The sequence below is a fragment of the Cololabis saira genome, chromosome 11 (assembly GCF_033807715.1).
Source record: "Cololabis saira isolate AMF1-May2022 chromosome 11, fColSai1.1, whole genome shotgun sequence".
NCBI lineage: Eukaryota > Metazoa > Chordata > Actinopteri > Beloniformes > Belonidae > Cololabis > Cololabis saira.
In genome coordinates, this window is record NC_084597.1 from 28,592,275 (window position 1) to 28,611,877 (window position 19,603).

A 19,603-nucleotide genomic window follows, 5' to 3' on the forward strand; every position below is an offset into this window, starting at 1 on the left:
GCACTACACAGTAGCTTACTGCCCTTTCCTCTCATTGGTTTAGGGAGAAAACTCTTTGTTACTGTACTTCATACCTTTTCCCCTCTTTTTTGCTGAAACTTGCTGACTATTTGTTTGCTTTGCTTTGCTTTGTTCACATACGGCCTATAAAGGCTCTGGATGTCGCGTTAATAGACAGAATGGTGTAGAAAAAACACCTGAAGATATGACCTGAGTAGAGTAGTTTTGAGAGTGGAGTCGTGCAGAGCTGCCCTCTTGCTTCCTCCACTCTCGGTGGGAATGCGGTTGTATGTCATATCCTGTCCACCAGCTGTCAGTCAATGCAGGGGGCGGCAGCCCCGACACCACACAGACTGACAGCTTGCAGCGCTAATCTGTATGTGTGTATGTGTCTGTATACTCCTGTGGTAAGAGAGGACACTGTATATCAGCATCCAGCTGCCACTAGGGGTGAATGTGCTGTGTTGGAGTGTGTACATGTTGGAGACATTCATTTTTAATGACAGTAGAAGGTCACCATCATCACGTACTCTCGCATCCTACTGTATGTTTCTGTACCAGCCCTCACTCTCTCTGCCTGAAGAGACTGGTTGGATACCTGATACTCACACATCATGTGACATATCAGCACTGTTATTTTTATCTGTACTTTTTTTCCTTTTTAAAAAAAAAAACAACTATTCTTGGTAAGTGCCTATTCAGCCTATCAGAATGCAATTTCCAGTCCAGGTTCTTTGTCCAGTTTAGTGACTGTACGACTCAAAATGATTAAGAAATTGGTGTGGGTCCAACAGCTTTTGGACGCTTTTGCTTCTAATACTGTATATCAGTTATTCCCATGTTGGTTTTATGTCCTTAGTGCTTTTCAAAATACATCTGGTAAATCAACATTGTATTATAGTATGTGTCTGCTTTATGGACAGAAACTAAGAGCTGCAGTATGAACATAAAGTTCAAAACACAAAGAATCAAAATAGCAGGGAAAGGAAATAGGTCTTGATGTGTTTGTAACTAATGCAGGGAAAAATAATGAACTAAGACAAGGATCTACTGAACAAAGAAACCCTGTTTGTTTTAATACTGAGGAGAGTCATTAATAAACTTCACAAAAGTGTGTGGTGACAGCAAAACCTGGCGTGGCACAAGAAGGCATAAAACATTGGGTCAAGGGAAAAGGGCTTTTTTTGCTCGTAATTTCACAACAAAATAGAAAAAAGTGATGGGTTTTAGGACAGATAACGATCTAATTTATTTGTCCATGATTTATCGCCGCCTGCTAAGCAGTGATGTATTACTTCAAACAGTACCTAGAGTATGGTAAGCTAAGTAGTTGGAGCTTTTCTTCTGTACAAAGTTTTTAATGATCCCACCATTGATCTGCAGTTAAAAGTTTTTCATGGGTGTATAGACATTAGAAGAATATTAATTCATAATCTCTTCCAAGCAACACATTCATTTTGGTCAGCTCCTTCAGTCTTCCTTTTATTGTGGAAATAAGGATGTTTGCAATGTGGTCTGATTTTATCCATTTTTAACAAACAGTAGGGCTGGGCGATATATCGAGATTTTAATATATATCGATATATTTTCAAACGCGATATGGTACGAGACAATATCGTTTATATCGATTAAAAAAATATATATATATTTTTTTTTTTTATGATTTTGATATACCGGTAGCTTATTTTTTGACAAATTGACTTGAATGTTTTATTTGAGATTTGCACAAATGTTTTGTTATTTGCACAACTGTCAACCTCAGTGGAAAAGTCTGCCTGTTACTGTCTACATTGTATTAATTGCACAGTGTATTTTAATTTAATTGTTATGCAGGAAAGGGATATTTGTTTTATTTTATTCAAGAAGCATTTTTATTCTATATATGCAGGCAGTTTACTTTTATTTCATTTGTTTTATACATTTTGATATTGTGCAGACCTCTGTTAATAAAGGTACCTGTGTCACATTTCACGCGAGGCTTTGTATGAAAACTGACTGTTTTTTTTTTTTAAAGTTTGCCTCAGAAAAAAATGAAGCTAACAGAGATGCTATGCTATAATGCTTTGAGGGAAACCCCAATTATGTCACAGAAAAAATATCGATATATATCGAGTATCGCCATTCAGCTAGAAAATATCGAGATATGACTTTTGGTCCATATCGCCCAGCCCTAACAAACAGAAACTACCAGTCTGAATCTGATGAAACTTAGTGGAAGAACCGAGAATGAGTCGAGGATGAACCCATTAAAAGTCTGGCTCTTGAAGAAACCTTATCTTTTCTGAGAGAGCATCCCCCCTTGATAATTAGCTCAAGGGGAAATAGTTTAATCATCCAAAATTAAACATGCAGTCATGCGGTGCAAACATTTGTGCAAAATATTACACTTTTCTAACTGGATAGTGTGAAAGTGTCACACGTATTTCAGTTGAATTAGTTTTGATTCAACAGCACTTTCACCTTTGCCAAGAAAAATAAAGAGGGCTAATGTTAACTGCACTGCTCTCTAATGCTCTTATCATTTTACATGTGACTTAGAGACTACTAGACCCACGAGGCCCGGAGTGAATACAGCAGTGGAAAGTGGACTGGAGGGCATAGCAGAGGGATTACAGCTGTCTGGAGAGGGGTGATACTGCCCATGTATGTGCGCTTAAACTCCTATAAGACGTACATACGTGTGAGTGTGTGGCTGTAATAGGAGATAGGAGGACTCAAGGGTCTTTCTTTCAATAATCCAGGTCTCCATCACCACAAAAGAGGGAGGGTGGGGGGGTCTTAGGGCTGAGTGGAGGAGAAAGCAGATAAAGGTAAAGAGGGTTTTCTAGGAATTGGACCCCTGACCCCAAAACCAGTTTGTATTTCTATGTGTCTGCGCAAGAAATGGGACTTAGCCCCCGTCTACAAACCCCCACTGTCACCACAACTTTGGGTGTTACCCTGACAACAGGGTTAGAGGCTAGCCCACTAGCTGAAAAAAAGAAAGAAGGTGCATTCTGACATAGATCCCAGCGCAGCAGTCTGGACTGCATTCATCTCTTTTGTTGGCGCTTTTCCTGGTGGAATGTGTTCCTACTTTTTTCATTTTGCATCTTTACTGATGCAAGACACATTAAAAAAAAGTTCCCTGCAGTTTTTCCACATTTGTCAGGATTATATTTAATTCCACCTGTCACAGATATTTTCATTCCTGGAGTTGAATAGGGTTTTTTTTTGTTTTTTGCACACTTCCAGTGAGAATTAACTTGGTTTCATCCACAAACATCTACAAGCTGGTCTGTACCCTGCTGTGTTTTATGATGTATTCCTGTCTTTTTATATGTTCACACTCACTAAATGTGCAGAGATGATATTGTTTCAAACAGTTGTGCAGTATTTCATTTAAAACAAACAAATAAAAAAAGATCCTTTTGTGATTGCTGCTTTCGCTGCAGAACAAAAGCCTGCAAACTGGACACAAAAATACAATCAATTCAGTGTGAAATAGACACAACAAAAATCCAACAACCATATTCTTCCACACAAAATAGTCTATAATATATGTGCATATATTTAAAATAACTCCCCATTATCATCTCTTTCATATATATTCCTTTTAGGTGTCTTTAAAAAAAATCTTTTTTAAACTCCTCTTCATGATTTTGAGTGATAGTCGTGTTAATTTTCACTTGGGGGGATGGTGTTTTGATGCCATGAACCAGAGCCATCCAACTGCTCAAGTGCATGCTGCTGTAAATTAGGTGTCATATCACACTGCATTGTGATTTGACGCCCCTTTTCACACATGCATATAAACCCGCTAAAACTACAGCGAATGTTCTGACTCTGTGCTTTTATCTTTTGGTAGCTGGTCCAGCTTTCTCTCCTAATCATTCCCCACCAAAAACAGTCCGGTGCATTAACAGAGCTTCTCATTTAAATCTCACACATATGCACGCATGCCTAAACACAGACACACACCAGTCACTTTCCCTCTTTTCAACCCCACCCCAGGGGGAACCAAGGTCCTGCATCAGCTGCTAAATTGCCAAACTCTCCTATCCTCTAATGGGCTACCTGTCTTCCTGCATCTCTACCTCTCTGTCTACGTTAATGAGTTTCTGTTATATGTCTGACTGCCTCTCTGTGCTCCTCAATGTCTGATGTCTTGTCTCTTTGTGCGTTGTGTATATATTTATTTATTTATTTATTTATGCGTTTGGGACCGGCATCCTCCAATCTGCCTTCATGTCAGAACCCAGTTCATCTTTTGTTGCCCAAAGTGACCAATGTGTTGATAAATCCATCATTGTATGAACACTATTCGCCCCAAAAATCTGTTCATATTCTTGTTTGGTACAATCGGCCAGCAAGAAACAAAAGTGGATGAGGGAGTGATGTTGCATAAGTAAGAATGTAATGCAGTCTTTTGTAATTGTTACATACACACACAGAATGTCAAAACAAAATGTTATTGTTATTTGAGTTCATTTTTAGCAGCTCAATAACATTAAATTGGAAATAACAATAACATCAATGATCCTCTGGCCCTTTGGCGGCACTGATATTGTTCTGTTTTTCCACCCGCTCCATTGCACCAGGAACATCTCTGAAAACCATTGTCACTTAAAGCAAATGCAAGTTAAAGGCATAAACACATAAATAATAAACAAGATCCAGAAACTTACAGTAGCAGCCTGGGTGTGTCTGGACGTGAGCTCATTTATTGTAAGTTCACCTAAGGTGAAGAAGAAAACTTTCCTGTAATTCAACAAAGTTGTTCTAACAAAATCAGAAGGAGGATAAGATTGATATTTTGGCTTGTTGGCACAGTTATAAAATAATAAATACAATATATCAGTATGTTATGTTATGTGAGGCATTAGTCCACATGAGTAACAGGAGCACATGTATGAGGGCAACGTTAACACTGGATGATAAACGTTGGATTTGAAGCAACATCTGCTCTCATGCAGATGCACTTCATTCCAGGGAATGTCGCGTTTATTTCAAATTAAACCAAAATCCACTCATCTTTGTAACCTAATGCATGCTGCACAAATGATAGTTAAAAAAAAAATTGCTCTGCAAGAACAATGTCAACATGTTTAAATTTGTTAGATATAAAAGAAGTGATAACTTTTTGATTATATTCATGATGGATGATAAAGCTCCTTAACAACTTCTGTTTTCTATAAGAGCAGCGTCAAACCTGCTGGTAGAAATTGTTGTGGTTGTTCACTTTACTTTGTTAGCAAGATGACGAAAGACAATCAAAATATTGGCCTACTTTCAATCTAGACATGTCACCCCGTTAACTATGACCAATTAGAAGCATTACCGCTCACGTGTAAACAAGCACATTGTCATTTGTCTCATGGTCACCAAAGATTCAGCACAATAACGGTTATTCTCTTGATCAGCATGTCCGTGCTAGTTATATTTAATTAATCTCTCTGTCTCCTGCTGGACTTACTGCCTTTATCGTCAGGTAATATTTTCCCTCCTAGAATATTCTGCTCTCTATTTGCACCTTTTGTACGACGGAGTATTAGGGCCAAACTAAAACAAAAGAAAATTGGAAATTACGAGAATAAAGTCATAATGGTGCGAGAATAAAGTCGTAATAGAATAAAGTCGTAATATTATGAGAATAAAGTCGTAATATTACGAGAATAAAGTCGTAATATTACGAGAATAAAGTCGGAATATTACGAGAATAAAGTTGTAACATTACAAGAATAAAGTGGTAATTTATGAGAATAAAGTGGTCATTTATGAGAATAAAGTGTTAATTTATGAGAATAAAGTCGTAATATTACGAGAATAAAGTGTTAATTTATGAGAACTCTAACAGGAAGAGCATCTTCTCCCTGTGTTAAAATGAGGAATATTGAGCATCTTGTGAAGTTATATATATTTATAATATATTTAATATTACGACTTTATTCTCGTAATATTATGACTTTATTCTCACAACATTATGACTTTATTCTGGTAATTTTACGACTTTATTCTCATATTATTATGACTTTATTCTCGTAATATTACGACTTTATTCTCATATTATTATGACTTTATTCTCGTAATATTACGACTTTATTCTCACAACATTATGACTTTATTCTGGTAATTTTACGACTTTATTCTCATATTATTATGACTTTATTCTCGTAATATTACGATTTTATTCTCGTAATATTACGACTTTATTCTCATATTATTATGACTTTATTCTCGTAATATTACGACTTTATTCTCGTAATATTACAACTTTATTCTCACAACATTATGACTTTATTCTGGTAATTTTTACGACTTTATTCTCATATTATTATGACTTTATTCTCGTAATATTACGACTTTATTCTCATATTATTATGACTTTATTCTCGTAATATTACGACTTTATTCTCACAACATTATGACTTTATTCTGGTAATTTTACGACTTTATTCTCACAACATTATGACTTTATTCTGGTAATTTTACGACGTAATTTTCATATTATTATGACTTTATTCTCAAAATATTACGACTTTATTCTCACAACATTATGACTTTATTCTGGTAATTTTACGACTTTATTCTCATATTATTATGACTTTATTCTCATAATTTCCATTTTTTTTTTTGTCTTAGTTTGGCCCTAATACTCCGTCGTACTTTTGAGAGCTCTTTCCTGTCTTCTTCCTCGCTGCTTAGGACGGTCCGTCTACTACTCCAACACACACCACCAGGAGTTGTTGGTCGGTGTCCACTGAGTAAAGAATTCTAGTGAACTACTATTATGTGATGATGCAGAGCCATGCTTGCTATTATAATGTGTGCGTGTGCGAGAGATACCGTTTTTTATTGTCAGGTGTCCTTTGTCTTCACGTGACCTTGTCAAATATATTTTTATTGTCCGCCTATTTGTTGGCCTTTGTCAGTGCCTCGTCTCTAATATCAGCCCGTTGTGTGAACCGTGTCTTAAATAGAGCCCTGATGACATTTCAGTTTACCTCATAACCTTACACCTCTCGCACACACACGCGTACACCAAGTTCATTGTTGAGCATCAGTTCAGTGGCTGTCCTCTCTTGGGTTTCCATAGAGACAAAGAAAAGCAATAACTGCACACTTGACCCCTCTGCTCTTTCATTGGCCTCTTCTCACCTTCCCTCTCTCTCACACACACAAATACCTCAAATCTAATTTGGGAGAGTGTGCCTCCATGGTGATATTCCTCCATCATCCCCAGGGGGTTGGAAAGGAGAAGAGGGAAGAGAAGTGGAGTGGAGTGGAGGAAGTTAATAATTTCATCTTGCTGCGGCCTGGAGACAATAAGATTGAATGTTTGGCTCTTGTATCACGCAGACACTTTCATGCAGGGAAGCTGAAACACACACAACACACGGATCTTCACAGTTTCTCACACTCATGTTTTTCTCCCTAAAAATCCTCCCAACAATATAACAGAAACTTCCTGACATGTGGAAATGGAGAGAGGGGCTGTGTGCAGAAACTATGTTGGAAATAAAGTTGAAGGAAACGCTGGCCCCCAAAAGAAAGAGGGAGAAACTGAATAATGATATATCTCAGCAGGAACGAGAGGCTCGCCTCAGCAACAGGATTTTTTTACTGTTTATTCTGGTCTCAGCCTCATTTCTCTTCATATTTTCAGAGTTCTTCTCACTGTTTATTCCTGTGTGGATTCCTCACATTTGTGCATGTCAGCATGCATTTGCGAACGTCTCCCATATTTTAATCACGCTCGTTCATTTGTCTGAACTCGGTCTTTCCAGAACCATCATGTGTTTTCACATAACGCTGGAAATTCCCACGTTTCTCCTTTACCCACACAAAAATACTACTCAAGAGGATTAGATCACAAAGCCTTCAGGGGTGAATGTAAACTGTGGAGAAAATACAACACAGATCAAACATTGACAATTACTGCACACAATTTATTTGTATTCAATGATTTTCTAGGCTTTAAATTACATCCACATTTACCCGCTGCTTTTTCTTTATGTGCGCACCAAGTGTTAAATCATGCACACATCACAACGTATAATTGCAGTTTCTCCGAAGGACACTTTGAGTTGAGGATCGGAGAGGTCGCAGATTGAGCCACCATCCATCCAATTAGTGGACGACCCGCTCTACCTCCTGAGCCACAGCTGCCTCAGTCAGGAAGAAAAAAAAATCTCCTAATGAGTATACGCTATCATCATTATTTCAGATTCAAGCAGCTGAGGAGGATTTCTGTGTACGTAGTTTTTCCTCTCAAGTATTCAAGTGGTCATTTGTTGCAAGGAGAAATATGAAGCTTTGAAACACAAAATATCACCCAGTGCGCGCGTGTGTGTGTGTGTGTGCGTGTGTGTGTAGGTGTGTGTGCGTGCATGTGTGTGTGTGTGTGTGAGTGCGTGCATGTGTGTGTGTGCACATGGTGATGCTTCCCTGCAGTGCTGCCGTCTGTAGCACAGGTGTGCGTTTTTATGGAAGTACCTGTGTGCCATAAACCCTCGGGGCATTATCACACAAGGTTTTAATGCAATTTGTATGGAAATTTTTATTCTATGTACTTATAAATATATTCATGTATTCTGTGTATCTTTGTAAATAAATCTTAATCTCGCTGGGATTCATCTGAATAAATAATGGTATTTATAGATTGTACTTCTTTTCATGATCATATTTCCATACAAATGGACATGCACTTTACGAGTCCATAGCACAAATTCCCCCCGACTGACTCAGTGTTTTCTTGTCTTGTTTGTTGGGAACAGTTCTCTAAGGAGAAGTATCTGCTGGAGTCTCCTCCCGAGAAACTGCGTAAAGAATTAGAGGAGGAGCTGAAACTGAGCCCTGCTGACATCAGGAGCCATGGCTGGTACCATGGACACATCCCCCGAGAGGTAGGAGAGACTTCATACGAGCAGAGAAGAGTATACGGTACTAGCCAGCAAAGGAGGAAGGACTCAAATTCTGTACTTTCATTAAAGTGCTTAAGCGCAGAGTAAAATGTATTCAGTAGAGCAGAGGAGCATTTTATATTTAAATCCAGCTGGCTGCTCTTATATTTATTGTGTAGGCGTAGTCTATGGTAACTGCCACAGACTACGACAGACTACAACTTTTGACTGGCGTCTGTGATTGGTAGACTCGGTTCGAAACATTCAAACAATCTACACCCACTTAATCTTGTACAGGGTCATGGGGGTCTGCTGGAGCCTATCCCAGCTCATTACAGGTGAAAGGTTCACCCTGGACCCTAAACATAGGTTTAATTAAGCAAAATAAAAAAAATAAAAGTGAAATCGTGTTCAAAAGTTAGTGTAGCAGCTAAAAATAACATATTCTTGATTTGCTTAATTATAATGGTACTTTAAGTTTAAGTTATGGATAAATTGAAATTATACTTGTGTTACGTCATCACGTTGGGGCTTATAGGTGTGGCTTTAATTTGTTGGTTGGTTGGTTGGTTTTGATTGTGTGGTGGCGGGTGGAAGACAAACGAAAGTGCTCATATTGTAGGCTGATATATTTTTTGTTGACCGTCACCGTTTTTGCTTTGCTTCAGCCACGCAAATATCCATTGTTTGTTATTTTATTTTTGCACTATAATAATCGATTGCTGCCAAGTGATATTTTTGTTACAATAAACCTGGATCAGTTTAAGAACCAATTCAACTGACTTTTATTTTTCCCTTTTTTTGAGTGACGCGTCAGCAAGCGGCCTCAGCGGCCTTTTTTGTTCCTACAGTTAGTGTTGCTTTAAAAATCTTATGTTTTCAGTGTAAAAACATTGTAAAAAAGCATCTTTGAGAGTCTGTTAAATACAGCCTTAGATACAGGACATGCAACTTTTTCTCAGTTTCGTGGGGGGAAAGCCTTTTCTGTCTCAAACCCACATGGAAGCACATATCAGGGCTTTTGAAACTGTAACGTTTTGTTTTAAAGTTTGAACAGAACCAGCTTAAAGTGATAGCTGAGCAGGCAGAAGGAGTTAATCAAATATTTAACACAAATATGAACAGGTGATCAGGATATGCGAGATGATGACTGGGTGGGGTTGAGGTCACAGTTCAGAGACCAGGAGAGTTTGTAGATCGGTTAGTTTGAGGCAGAAGACAGATCCAAAACAGTGTGCGGTACCAATCAGGGTGAGGCAAAGGGTTGCTCCAATAAACAGTCCAGGTCAGAGCCAATTCGACAAAGGGCTCCAGGCAGAGGTTCCAATCAGGGCTGGGCAGAAAGCGAAGGTCCAAGGAAGCAGGTCATGTCAGGTTCAGAAAAGTAATCCCAGGATAGAGACTGGCGAGCCGTATCCGCAAGAAGAATACGAACACAATCCAGCAGCAAGTGAGCGCTGTACACTTGATTAGATAGGGACCAGAATAGGTGAGACTGATGCGGGGGATTAGCTGGCAGGGTGAGAAGCACCGACCGGAAATCCAAATGTGGGCAGAGAACTGGTAACAGGAGACGGGGACTGAGCATGACTGTACAGACAGCCAACCATATAGCAGCTGAAATAGCCGCCTATGCTCTGTATGTCCACATCAGCCAAGGTGTAGAATATTGCTACAGGTGAAGAATATGGTGTAAAAGTTAACTTATTTCAATAATTCAACTAGAATATGGTGTAAAAGTTAATTTATTTCAATAATGAACTAGAATATGGTGTAAAAGTTAATTTATTTCAATAATCAACTAGAATATGGTGTAAAAGTTAACTTATTTCAATAATTCAACTAGAATTTGGTGTAAAAGTTAACTTATTTCAATAATTCAACTAGAATATGGTGTAAAAGTTAATTTATTTCAATAATCAACTAGAATATGGTGTAAAAGTTAATTTATTTCAATAATTCAACTATAATATGGTGTAAAAGTTAATTTATTTCAATAATTCAACTTAAAAGGTGAAACTAATATATTACCTAGTCTTATTACATGCAAAGCAAGATATGTTGAACCTTTACTTGTTATAATTTTGATGATGGAATTGTTTATTTATTTCATAAAATATTCTCTAATTTATTTTTTATTTGGGGTTTTCATAAACTATTAGCCATAATCAGAGAGCAGCGTCTTGCTGGTGCAGGAAACTGCTGCATGCAGTGACGGACACTGGCTGATTTATGGTTCCGCGTTCCACCGACGCAGAGCTTACGGGGTAGGATACGCGGGAGCGCGAACGTACGGTACGCGTCGCCGCGTAACATCATGCAGCCACTTCTCGACGAACACACGTTTTCTGTTCGATTCAGGTAGTGGTTCAGTTTGGCGTCTCTTTGTAGTTGGTGGTGGTGGAACGCCAAAATAATTACTTAATGGCGCTTGCTTCTTGGACATTTTGACGAGACGTGTCGGGGTTTGTTCAGTAAAGCTGATCCTTACCTTTCTTCCTCCTCAACCCACCGCCGCAACGAGTATGGAGGGGGACACGCTGTGATTGGCCAGTACCAACTTTGAGTGGCAGTTCTGGGGAAAAGCTCTCCCAATAGATTTTTTTATATTAGGTTTCTGGTCTGGCCACAACCAATAACATGAGCCCCAGGTGTTGGTACGCAAAGCGCTTCGCAGCACAAGATTGACAGCGCACTGTGGATATTGACGGCGCATGCGCTCTGGCGGCCCACTTATGTGCAGCCCTGCTAATAGTCACACAGGACAGGTAACAAAAACTTCTGCAAGATATCAAATTCTTGTTTTTTTGGTTTCATTTTTGTTATACAACAAACCTCGTTTCAGTGGGCGAAAAGCTTAAAAATTGACTTTAAGTTAGAGTATCCCAGTCTGAGCTGCAGAGAAATAAATTATTTATACAGATTTCACATTTCGAATAAAAACTACAGAATTCCATGAAATAAAAGTTCAAACAGTAGTGTTTTTGTCTTGGTTGACATGCTTGCGATGCAGAAGCTGAGCGATTACCACGCGTTGAGATGGCTGAGCGATTACTTTGCCGAAGTCGCTGTCTCTGAAAGCGCAGTTGAGATGGTTTACACAGAGAGCGACTACGATTAATGAATCCCATCATCTGTCACAGCTCACTGGAAATTGCTTTAGCGTTCAGAAGGAGGGGCACTCTGCCAAACAGACAGCTGTGCATGTTGCTCTTGTACACAGTTGCAGATCGCAGCTGGTGACAAGACACCAATAGAGACATACGATCTGGACCCCTCACACACACACACACACACACACACACACACACACACACACACACACACACACACACACACACACACACACACACACACACACACACACACACGTGGAGGGTCCTTGTTCAGAGACACAGGCTCTGTCTCTTAATCAACCTCTGTCTCTCTTCCATACTCACATAAAAACAGATTCAGATCAGCCATCTGTGAGTCTTTCCTCTTTTAATCTGCATAAAATATTCATTTATTCATGGATTTGCCCCAGTGTAAACTTGGGAAAACCCCGGGCCCCCGGTTACCAAAACAATACTTAGTGTCTTTACCTCACACACACACCCTGCAGGTGTGTACTGTACTGTACATCCGCTTTCTTAGATCTTCTTAAATCTCATTTAGCCTCCCCGATCATTTGCTTCTGTTCATCTTTCCTTTTGAGTTTAAAGGGATATTCTTTCTTTTTTGAGTGGTTTTGCGTGTAGTACTTCTGAGAGTCAGTCTTGCAGTAGACAACTGTCACAATTTGAAGTATCAGAGAGGAATTTCGATGGAGAGTTATTCTAACCGCTGACAAGGACCAAACTATGCAGACGGATGCAAAACAGATGGTCTGCTGTTAAAGAAATGTAGCGACAAAGTTAATAACTTGTCTGGTCTAAAAGTATAAACATAACCAATACAACATTCACCCGAATCACTATAAAATGTATGAGGTTAGGGCTGTTTGGGATGGTAAAAATCCACTCCTGTCACTCCCTTTAGTTAAATTATTTTATATACTTTTTTTCTGCAAAAAAAAAAAGGAAAAAAGGGAGTGAGAGGATCCAGCCTAGTTCTTGTCATTGAACTGTGTAATGTGCTGCCTCCTGCTGGTCTGCGACCTTGTTAGACTCCATCACATGTTTCGTTGATTGTTTTAAAAAGTACGAGCCATCTGCCTTCAGCTGCACCGTCCTCACCGGTAGGAATGGGTGATATTTTACCGTTCACGATAAACCGTCAAAAAAATTCCCCACGGTAAGAATTTGTCATCTCACGGTAAAAACAATAAATTTCCATTGATGACGTTTTTGTGTAAAGCTGGATTTATGGAAGGAAGGAAGGAAGGAAGGAAGGAAGGAAGGAAGGAAGGAGGAAGGAAGGAAGGAAGGAAGGAAGGAAGGAAGGAAGGAAGGAAGGAAGGAAGGAAGGAAGGAAGGAAGGAAGGAAGGAAGGAAGGAAGAAAGAAAGAAAGAAAGAAAGAAAGGAAGGAGCAAAAAAGAAAGAAAGAAAGGAGCAAGAAAGAAAGAAAGAAAGAAAGAAAGAAATGAGCAAAAAAGAAAGAAAGAAATTAGCAAAAAAGAAAGAAAGAAAGAAATGAGCAAAAAAGAAAGAAAGAAAGAAAGAAAGGAAGAAATTAGCAAAAAAAAGAAAGAAAGAAAGAAGAAAGAAAGAAAGAAAGAAAGAAAGAAAGAAAGAAAGAAAGAAAAGAAGAAAGAAGAAGAAATGAGCAAAAAGAAAGAAAGAAAAGAAAGAAAGAAAGAAAGAAAGAAAGAAAGAAAGAAAGAAAGAAATGAGCAAGAAAGAAAGAAAGAAAGAAAGAAAGAAAGAAAGAAAGCAAAAAAGAAAGAAAGAAAGAAAGAAAGAAATGAGCAAAAAGAAAGAAAGGAAGAGAAGAAAGAAGAAGAAAGAAAGAAAGAAAGAAAGAAAGAAAGAAAGAAAGAAAGAAAGAAAGAAAGAAAGAAAATGAGCAAAGAAGAAAGAAAGAAAGAAAGAAAGAAAGAAAGAAAGAAGAAAGAAAGAAAGAAAGAAAGAAAGAAAGAAAGAAAGAAAGAAAGAAAGAAAGAGAAGAAAGAAAGAAAGAAGAAAGAAAAGAAAGAAAGAAAGATAAATTCCTGTTGATACGTGTTTTGTGTAACAAACATGGCGGATCTGAATCATTCCAGTTTTGCAGTACAGGTGTAAGTCATTTAATTGGTTTTTTATCAATTCTATTTAATTGTTGTAGTTTAGTAGCATTTAGTATCTTTTAGAGCAGTGATTTGGCTCCAAAGACTGAATGTGGTGATAGATTTATAGTTACAAAGGTGGAGTTGAATTGGTATTTTCTTTATCGTTATCGGATAAATGCCAGAAATTATCGTGATACATTTTTTCGTCCATACCGCCCATCCCTACTCATCGGTAGTTTTGAAGGGATTGTTGGTCAGTCTGGGATTCGTTTCTTTTGTACTACACAGCCACTACTAGATCAATATGTTCTCACTGAAAACCACAGCAACAAAGCAGCAGAACTGCAGTGTTTCAGCGAGATGTACAGCCTGAAGCTGCTCCGCTGACCATGAACGACCCACTGCTTCTCATCCACTGCCTCCTCTGACATCACATTCAAAACTGTTTCCATTCTCACAATAGTGCTGAGCTCAAAGAAAAAGCGTCATCAGGAAGTCATTCCTTTTTCATCCATCCATTTTGGACAAATTATATCACAGAGACAATTTGCAAGCGAGGGAGACAGCTGCGTTGGTTCAGCAACACAAACAGACCCGAGGCGCCGTTTCTCTAAATGCAGTTATTCAGCTTTAAAAGTGTCGGTAACAACATGTTCACACATATGCTGCAGCCCAGTAAGAAAACAGCATTCGGCTTTCAGCTTTTCCGTCTTCTTTTTCTAAGTAGTAACCATATTTTTTTCCCCGTGTAGGTGTCAGAGACTCTGGTCGTGCGTAATGGAGATTTCCTTGTGCGTGACTCTCTGACGAGTGTGGGCGACTACGTCCTGACCTGTCGATGGGATAACGAGGTGCTCCACTTCAAGATCAGTAAAGTCCTGGTTGAAATCCAACGAGACAAAGGTTCCTATCCACCTGTTACTGGCAAACCTTTTTCTCTAAAACACTCATACATGACATCTTATAACTTAAAAATAGTCATTCAGGATTTAACCGTACCGTACTAGGGCTGGGCGATATGGACCAAAAGTCATATCTCGATATTTTCTAGCTGAATGCCGATACTCGATATATATCTATATTTTTTCTGTGCCATAATTGGGGTTTCCCCCCAAAGCATTATAGCATAGCCATCTCTGTTAGCTTCCATTTTTTTCTGAGGCAAACCCTTAAAAAAAAACAGTCAGTTTTAATACAATGCCTCGTGCCAAATGTCACACAGACACCTTTATTAACAGAGGTCTGCACAATATCAAAATGTATAAAACAAATGAAATAAAAATAAACTGCCTGCATATATAGAATAAAATGCTTCTTGAATAAAATAAACAAAATATCCCTTTCCTGCATAACAATTAAATTCAAATACACTGTGCAATTAATACAATGTAGACAGTAACAGGCAGACTTTTCCACTGAGGTTGACAGTTGTGCAAATAACAAAACATTTGTGCAAATCTCAAATAAAACATTCAAGTCAATTTGTCACAAAATAAGCTATATCAAAATCATTAAAAAAAAAATATATATATATTTTTTTTTTTAATCGATATAAACGATATTGTCTCGTACCATATCGCATTTGAAAATATATCGATATATATTAAAATCTCGATATATCGCCAGCCCTACGCAACCCTTCTTATGTGTGTTATTATCAGAGAACAATTAAATCCTTCTGGGTAAAAAAAGACTCTAAGACTTAATCCCTGCTTCATATTTCTTCTCTTTTTTTTTTTTTTTTAAGAATGAGATTAGTAAAAAAGTTTGTCTCACTTTTTCTCCTGATGTTACAAACGTATGTGCTTGTAACATATCATCACCTGTCATCCTCAGGTGAAGTACATGTTGGAGTCTGATAGCTTCGACTCAGTCCAGGAGCTTGTGCGTTTTTTATGTGGGCCAACGCAAACCTGTCTCCCAGTCCACCGCCGCCCACATCTACTGTCCAGTCAGCAGGACTCTCCCGCTGCGCTACCTGGAGGCGACCTTTGCCCTCTCCAACAGCAAAGCAAGGATCCTACTCTCCGTCCAGTCAGAGGGGAGCGTATATCAAGAGACGGAGCGTCACCATGACAGATGGACTGACAACTGAAAAGATGATACCTCACAGGTGAGGCAGTCGAAGGAGTCAAGGGTGTATCTAGGGCTGTCTCGATTAATCGATTTTAAATCGTAATCGCGATTATGTAATTAGAACGATGTTAAAACGTGAAACTCGTAAAATCGGTTTTTTTCACTTTTTTTTTTTTTTTTTTTTTTTTTTTTTACCTTTTCTGCACACATATTAATGATTGATACCATATTAATGATTGATGGAAATACCTCTCAATACCTGCGACAAGTGCCCCATGGGAGAGGCTCTTTAGTGTAGGAGGGGGCGTTGTAACATGCCACCGGGCCATCCCTCAAGCCAGATGCGGTAGACCGGCTCGTGTTCCTTGCAAAAAACTTGCAAATGTGAACAGCAAATGTAATGACTGACATTACACACCTCTACCTCCTTCATGGGTTGCATTATTATTTAGCATGCAAAGACCCAGTTTAGTTTAATTAGAAAATGTCTTGTTTTATTTAATTGGAAATATAACTTACTGTATGTTTGCAAGTGCTGAAAACTTTATATATTTTTTTTTTTTTACTTTTTTTTCAACTTATTTTACAGAGTTTTGCACTTTATTCATTCATTTTTGGTTTAATAAGAGCAAAGTTTGCACTTAAAGCCCAATGGGGGGCAAATGTTCAATAAAAAAAACAGCATATTTGAAATCATTTCTTTGCCTTTTGTCAATTCACAAAATAATCGTAATCGTAATCGAAAATCGGATTTTGAGAGAAAAAAAATTGAGATTTTATTTTTGGGCAAAATCGAACAGCCCTAGGTGTATCTGAGGGCAAAACACGACCAATGATGAAACAGTAGTACATTTATGACTATTTTCTTTGATAATTTGGTGACTAAGTTTGTCCTCACTTCATTGACACATTATGCTATATACATGATCAGTGATTCAGACAGTCCCAGTCCGGTTTGAGACACCAGTGGCACCGCCAGAACCAGAGCCGGAACCTGCGCCCAGATGCAGGTTGTGTTTGTGTGCGTGTGTATTTAAATGACACCAGTGTTGTTCCCGTGCACTAAACTAGTGCACCAGTACCTTCCACCTTCCTCCACTCCCCTCACCTCACAGACTCCCCCTGAAACCAGCACCAGGTCCACATTCTCGCTCACTTCCACGCTCAAGTTTCAAACCACTCAGAGCCGTTTGAAACTTGACGACTTACGACAGCAAAGCAGACAAAACTTTTGTTTCCAGTGGAAATGAATATTGGGATAACAGGAAGTACGGGATACAAAAAAAAAAATACTGCCCGTGAAACGCATGAGATTGTTTGGTTCAACATTTTGTCACTATTTTATGGGGGTATTATTGTTCCAATATTATTTGTGTGTGCGTAAAAAAGATGTGTCCATGTTATAACGATTCGTATTCGTAATGATAAACATTTGTATGTAAATAAAAAAGTTGTACCCAAAATTCTGCTGTCACACACATGAGTGATAAATTATTAGGGTTAGGATTGTTTTTATGTGAGTATGAATCTAAAAGCTGTGAGTGCAAAGTCTTGTGAATACAACTCTAATTTCTACGACTACGAGTTTTCACTGTGAACACGAATTCAAGTTTATGGGGTACGAGTCGAAAAACTGTTGAAATGACGTCACAGGCAGGTCATATATATATATATATATATAATATATATATATATATATATATATATATATATATTATATATATATATACGAAGACGCCCCATCGATTGTTGAGCCAACTGCCCACATCCAATATGGCGTCAACGTCGCCACCATATTGGATGTGGCAAGACTGCACTGTAAACTAATACAAGTAAATGGACTTTTTTTCATAAAGCGCCTTTCTACAAAGAAATGTACGTTTTACGTCTCATTTATTCATTCACACACGCACTAATATACTTGGGAAAAATAGAGATACATATTTTCTCATCAACAAAACATATTTTTAAATTTTCAAGTAACAAATAACATATTTTAACTATTTTTCAGATTTTTTCAATTATTTTATTGTCTGAAAAATGGTTCAAATATTATTTTATTGTCTGAAAAATTGTTCAATTATGTTATTTTGTTATTTGAAAAATTTTAAATTTGTTTTGTTATATTTTTCTTATTTTTGTGAGGGGGGATATATATTGTTTTTCGGAACTACCTTGTTCTCTATAGCAGATATAACATTAATTACTTTCTGGGATCAAAAAAGTTCTTATTTTTGCCATTTTTTAGACAATAAAATAACATGTTGTGTTGATGAGAAAATATGTTTCTCTATTTTTCTTATGTCTATGCTTTGACCTGTCTGTGACGTCATTACAACAGTTTTTCGACTCGTACCCATAAACTTGAATTCGTGTTCACAGTGAAGACTCGTAGTCGTAGAAATTAGAGTTGTATTCACAAGACTTTGCACTCACAGCTTTTAGATTCATACTCACATAAAAACAATCCTAACCCTAATAATTTATCACTCATGTGTGTGACAGCAGAATTTTGGGTACAACTTTTTTATTTACATACAAATGTTTATCATTATGAATACGAATCGTTATAACATGGACACATCTTTTTTACGCACACACAAATAATATTGGAACAATAATACCCCCATAACAACGCGTCTGCTTCTGCTTCAAAGTCCTGAATGTGATCTGAGTGAAAACACCATGTGAAATACCTTCCTTTTCTCTCACCCTGAAGGATTTAATGCCACTCTTATTGGGTTCCCTTTCAGTAACTGTACTATATTTGTTGTGCTTGCAGCCCGTCAACAATCCACCACCATAAAGACGCAATGCGGAACTGTGCGATGAGCATGGACCAGATTCAGGAGTACCGCTGTCCCTTGTCGCCTGTTGGAGAGACCCCACTGTCTCCCGCGTATAGTGCCAGTAAGAGCCAGACTCAGACACATAAATAAAACATTAACAAATGCCGTCAGCAGAGAGTTGAAGCTTTTATCCTATCTTCAGTTACCAGGCAGAGAGCCCATTCGGGCGGGCGGGCCCTGGCCGTCGTCCCTCCCTCCCCCGCGATGCGTCGTTCCAGCGACCCTCAACTCAGCCCGACGGCCAGCAACATCCCTCCAGAATATCCCACGCAGACCTCTCACTCGGCACACTCCTCGCCAGCCCATCATTCCAGCTACCAGTCGCATTCCTCTGAGACGGCGGGGAGCTACTGTGATCTAAGACCCTGTGTGTCCGGGCCCCCCAAACCGCCAGCTAAGAGCTATGTAGAGAGATTGCGAGTGGAGGAAGGAAAGGAAGGCGAGGGAAGAGAGGAAGGAGAGGGGACGTTCAGCACCCCACAGGTGGAGACCACATCCTCATTCAGGCCTTCCAGGTATGAAAAAAAACCTGCTTCCAGACTTGGTGCTTACTCAAAACAGACAGTAGATGAACTTTGTGCAATCTGACATGACAGATGTTGTTTTT

The 19,603-nt window shown here is 38.5% G+C and overlaps 1 protein-coding gene across 1 annotated transcript in view; it reads left to right on the forward strand.

Annotated features, from left to right (window-relative positions):
- sh2d3ca (SH2 domain containing 3Ca) overlaps positions 1-19,603 on the forward strand; it is an 80,055-nt gene that overhangs the window by 46,810 nt on the left and 13,642 nt on the right. The window contains 8 exon segments of the mRNA XM_061734291.1: positions 8,757-8,885; positions 14,824-14,955; positions 14,957-14,974; positions 15,908-15,961; positions 15,963-16,073; positions 16,075-16,184; positions 18,930-19,057; positions 19,139-19,511. Of these exon segments, the coding sequence (XP_061590275.1) occupies positions 8,757-8,885; positions 14,824-14,955; positions 14,957-14,974; positions 15,908-15,961; positions 15,963-16,073; positions 16,075-16,184; positions 18,930-19,057; positions 19,139-19,511 (1,055 nt within the window).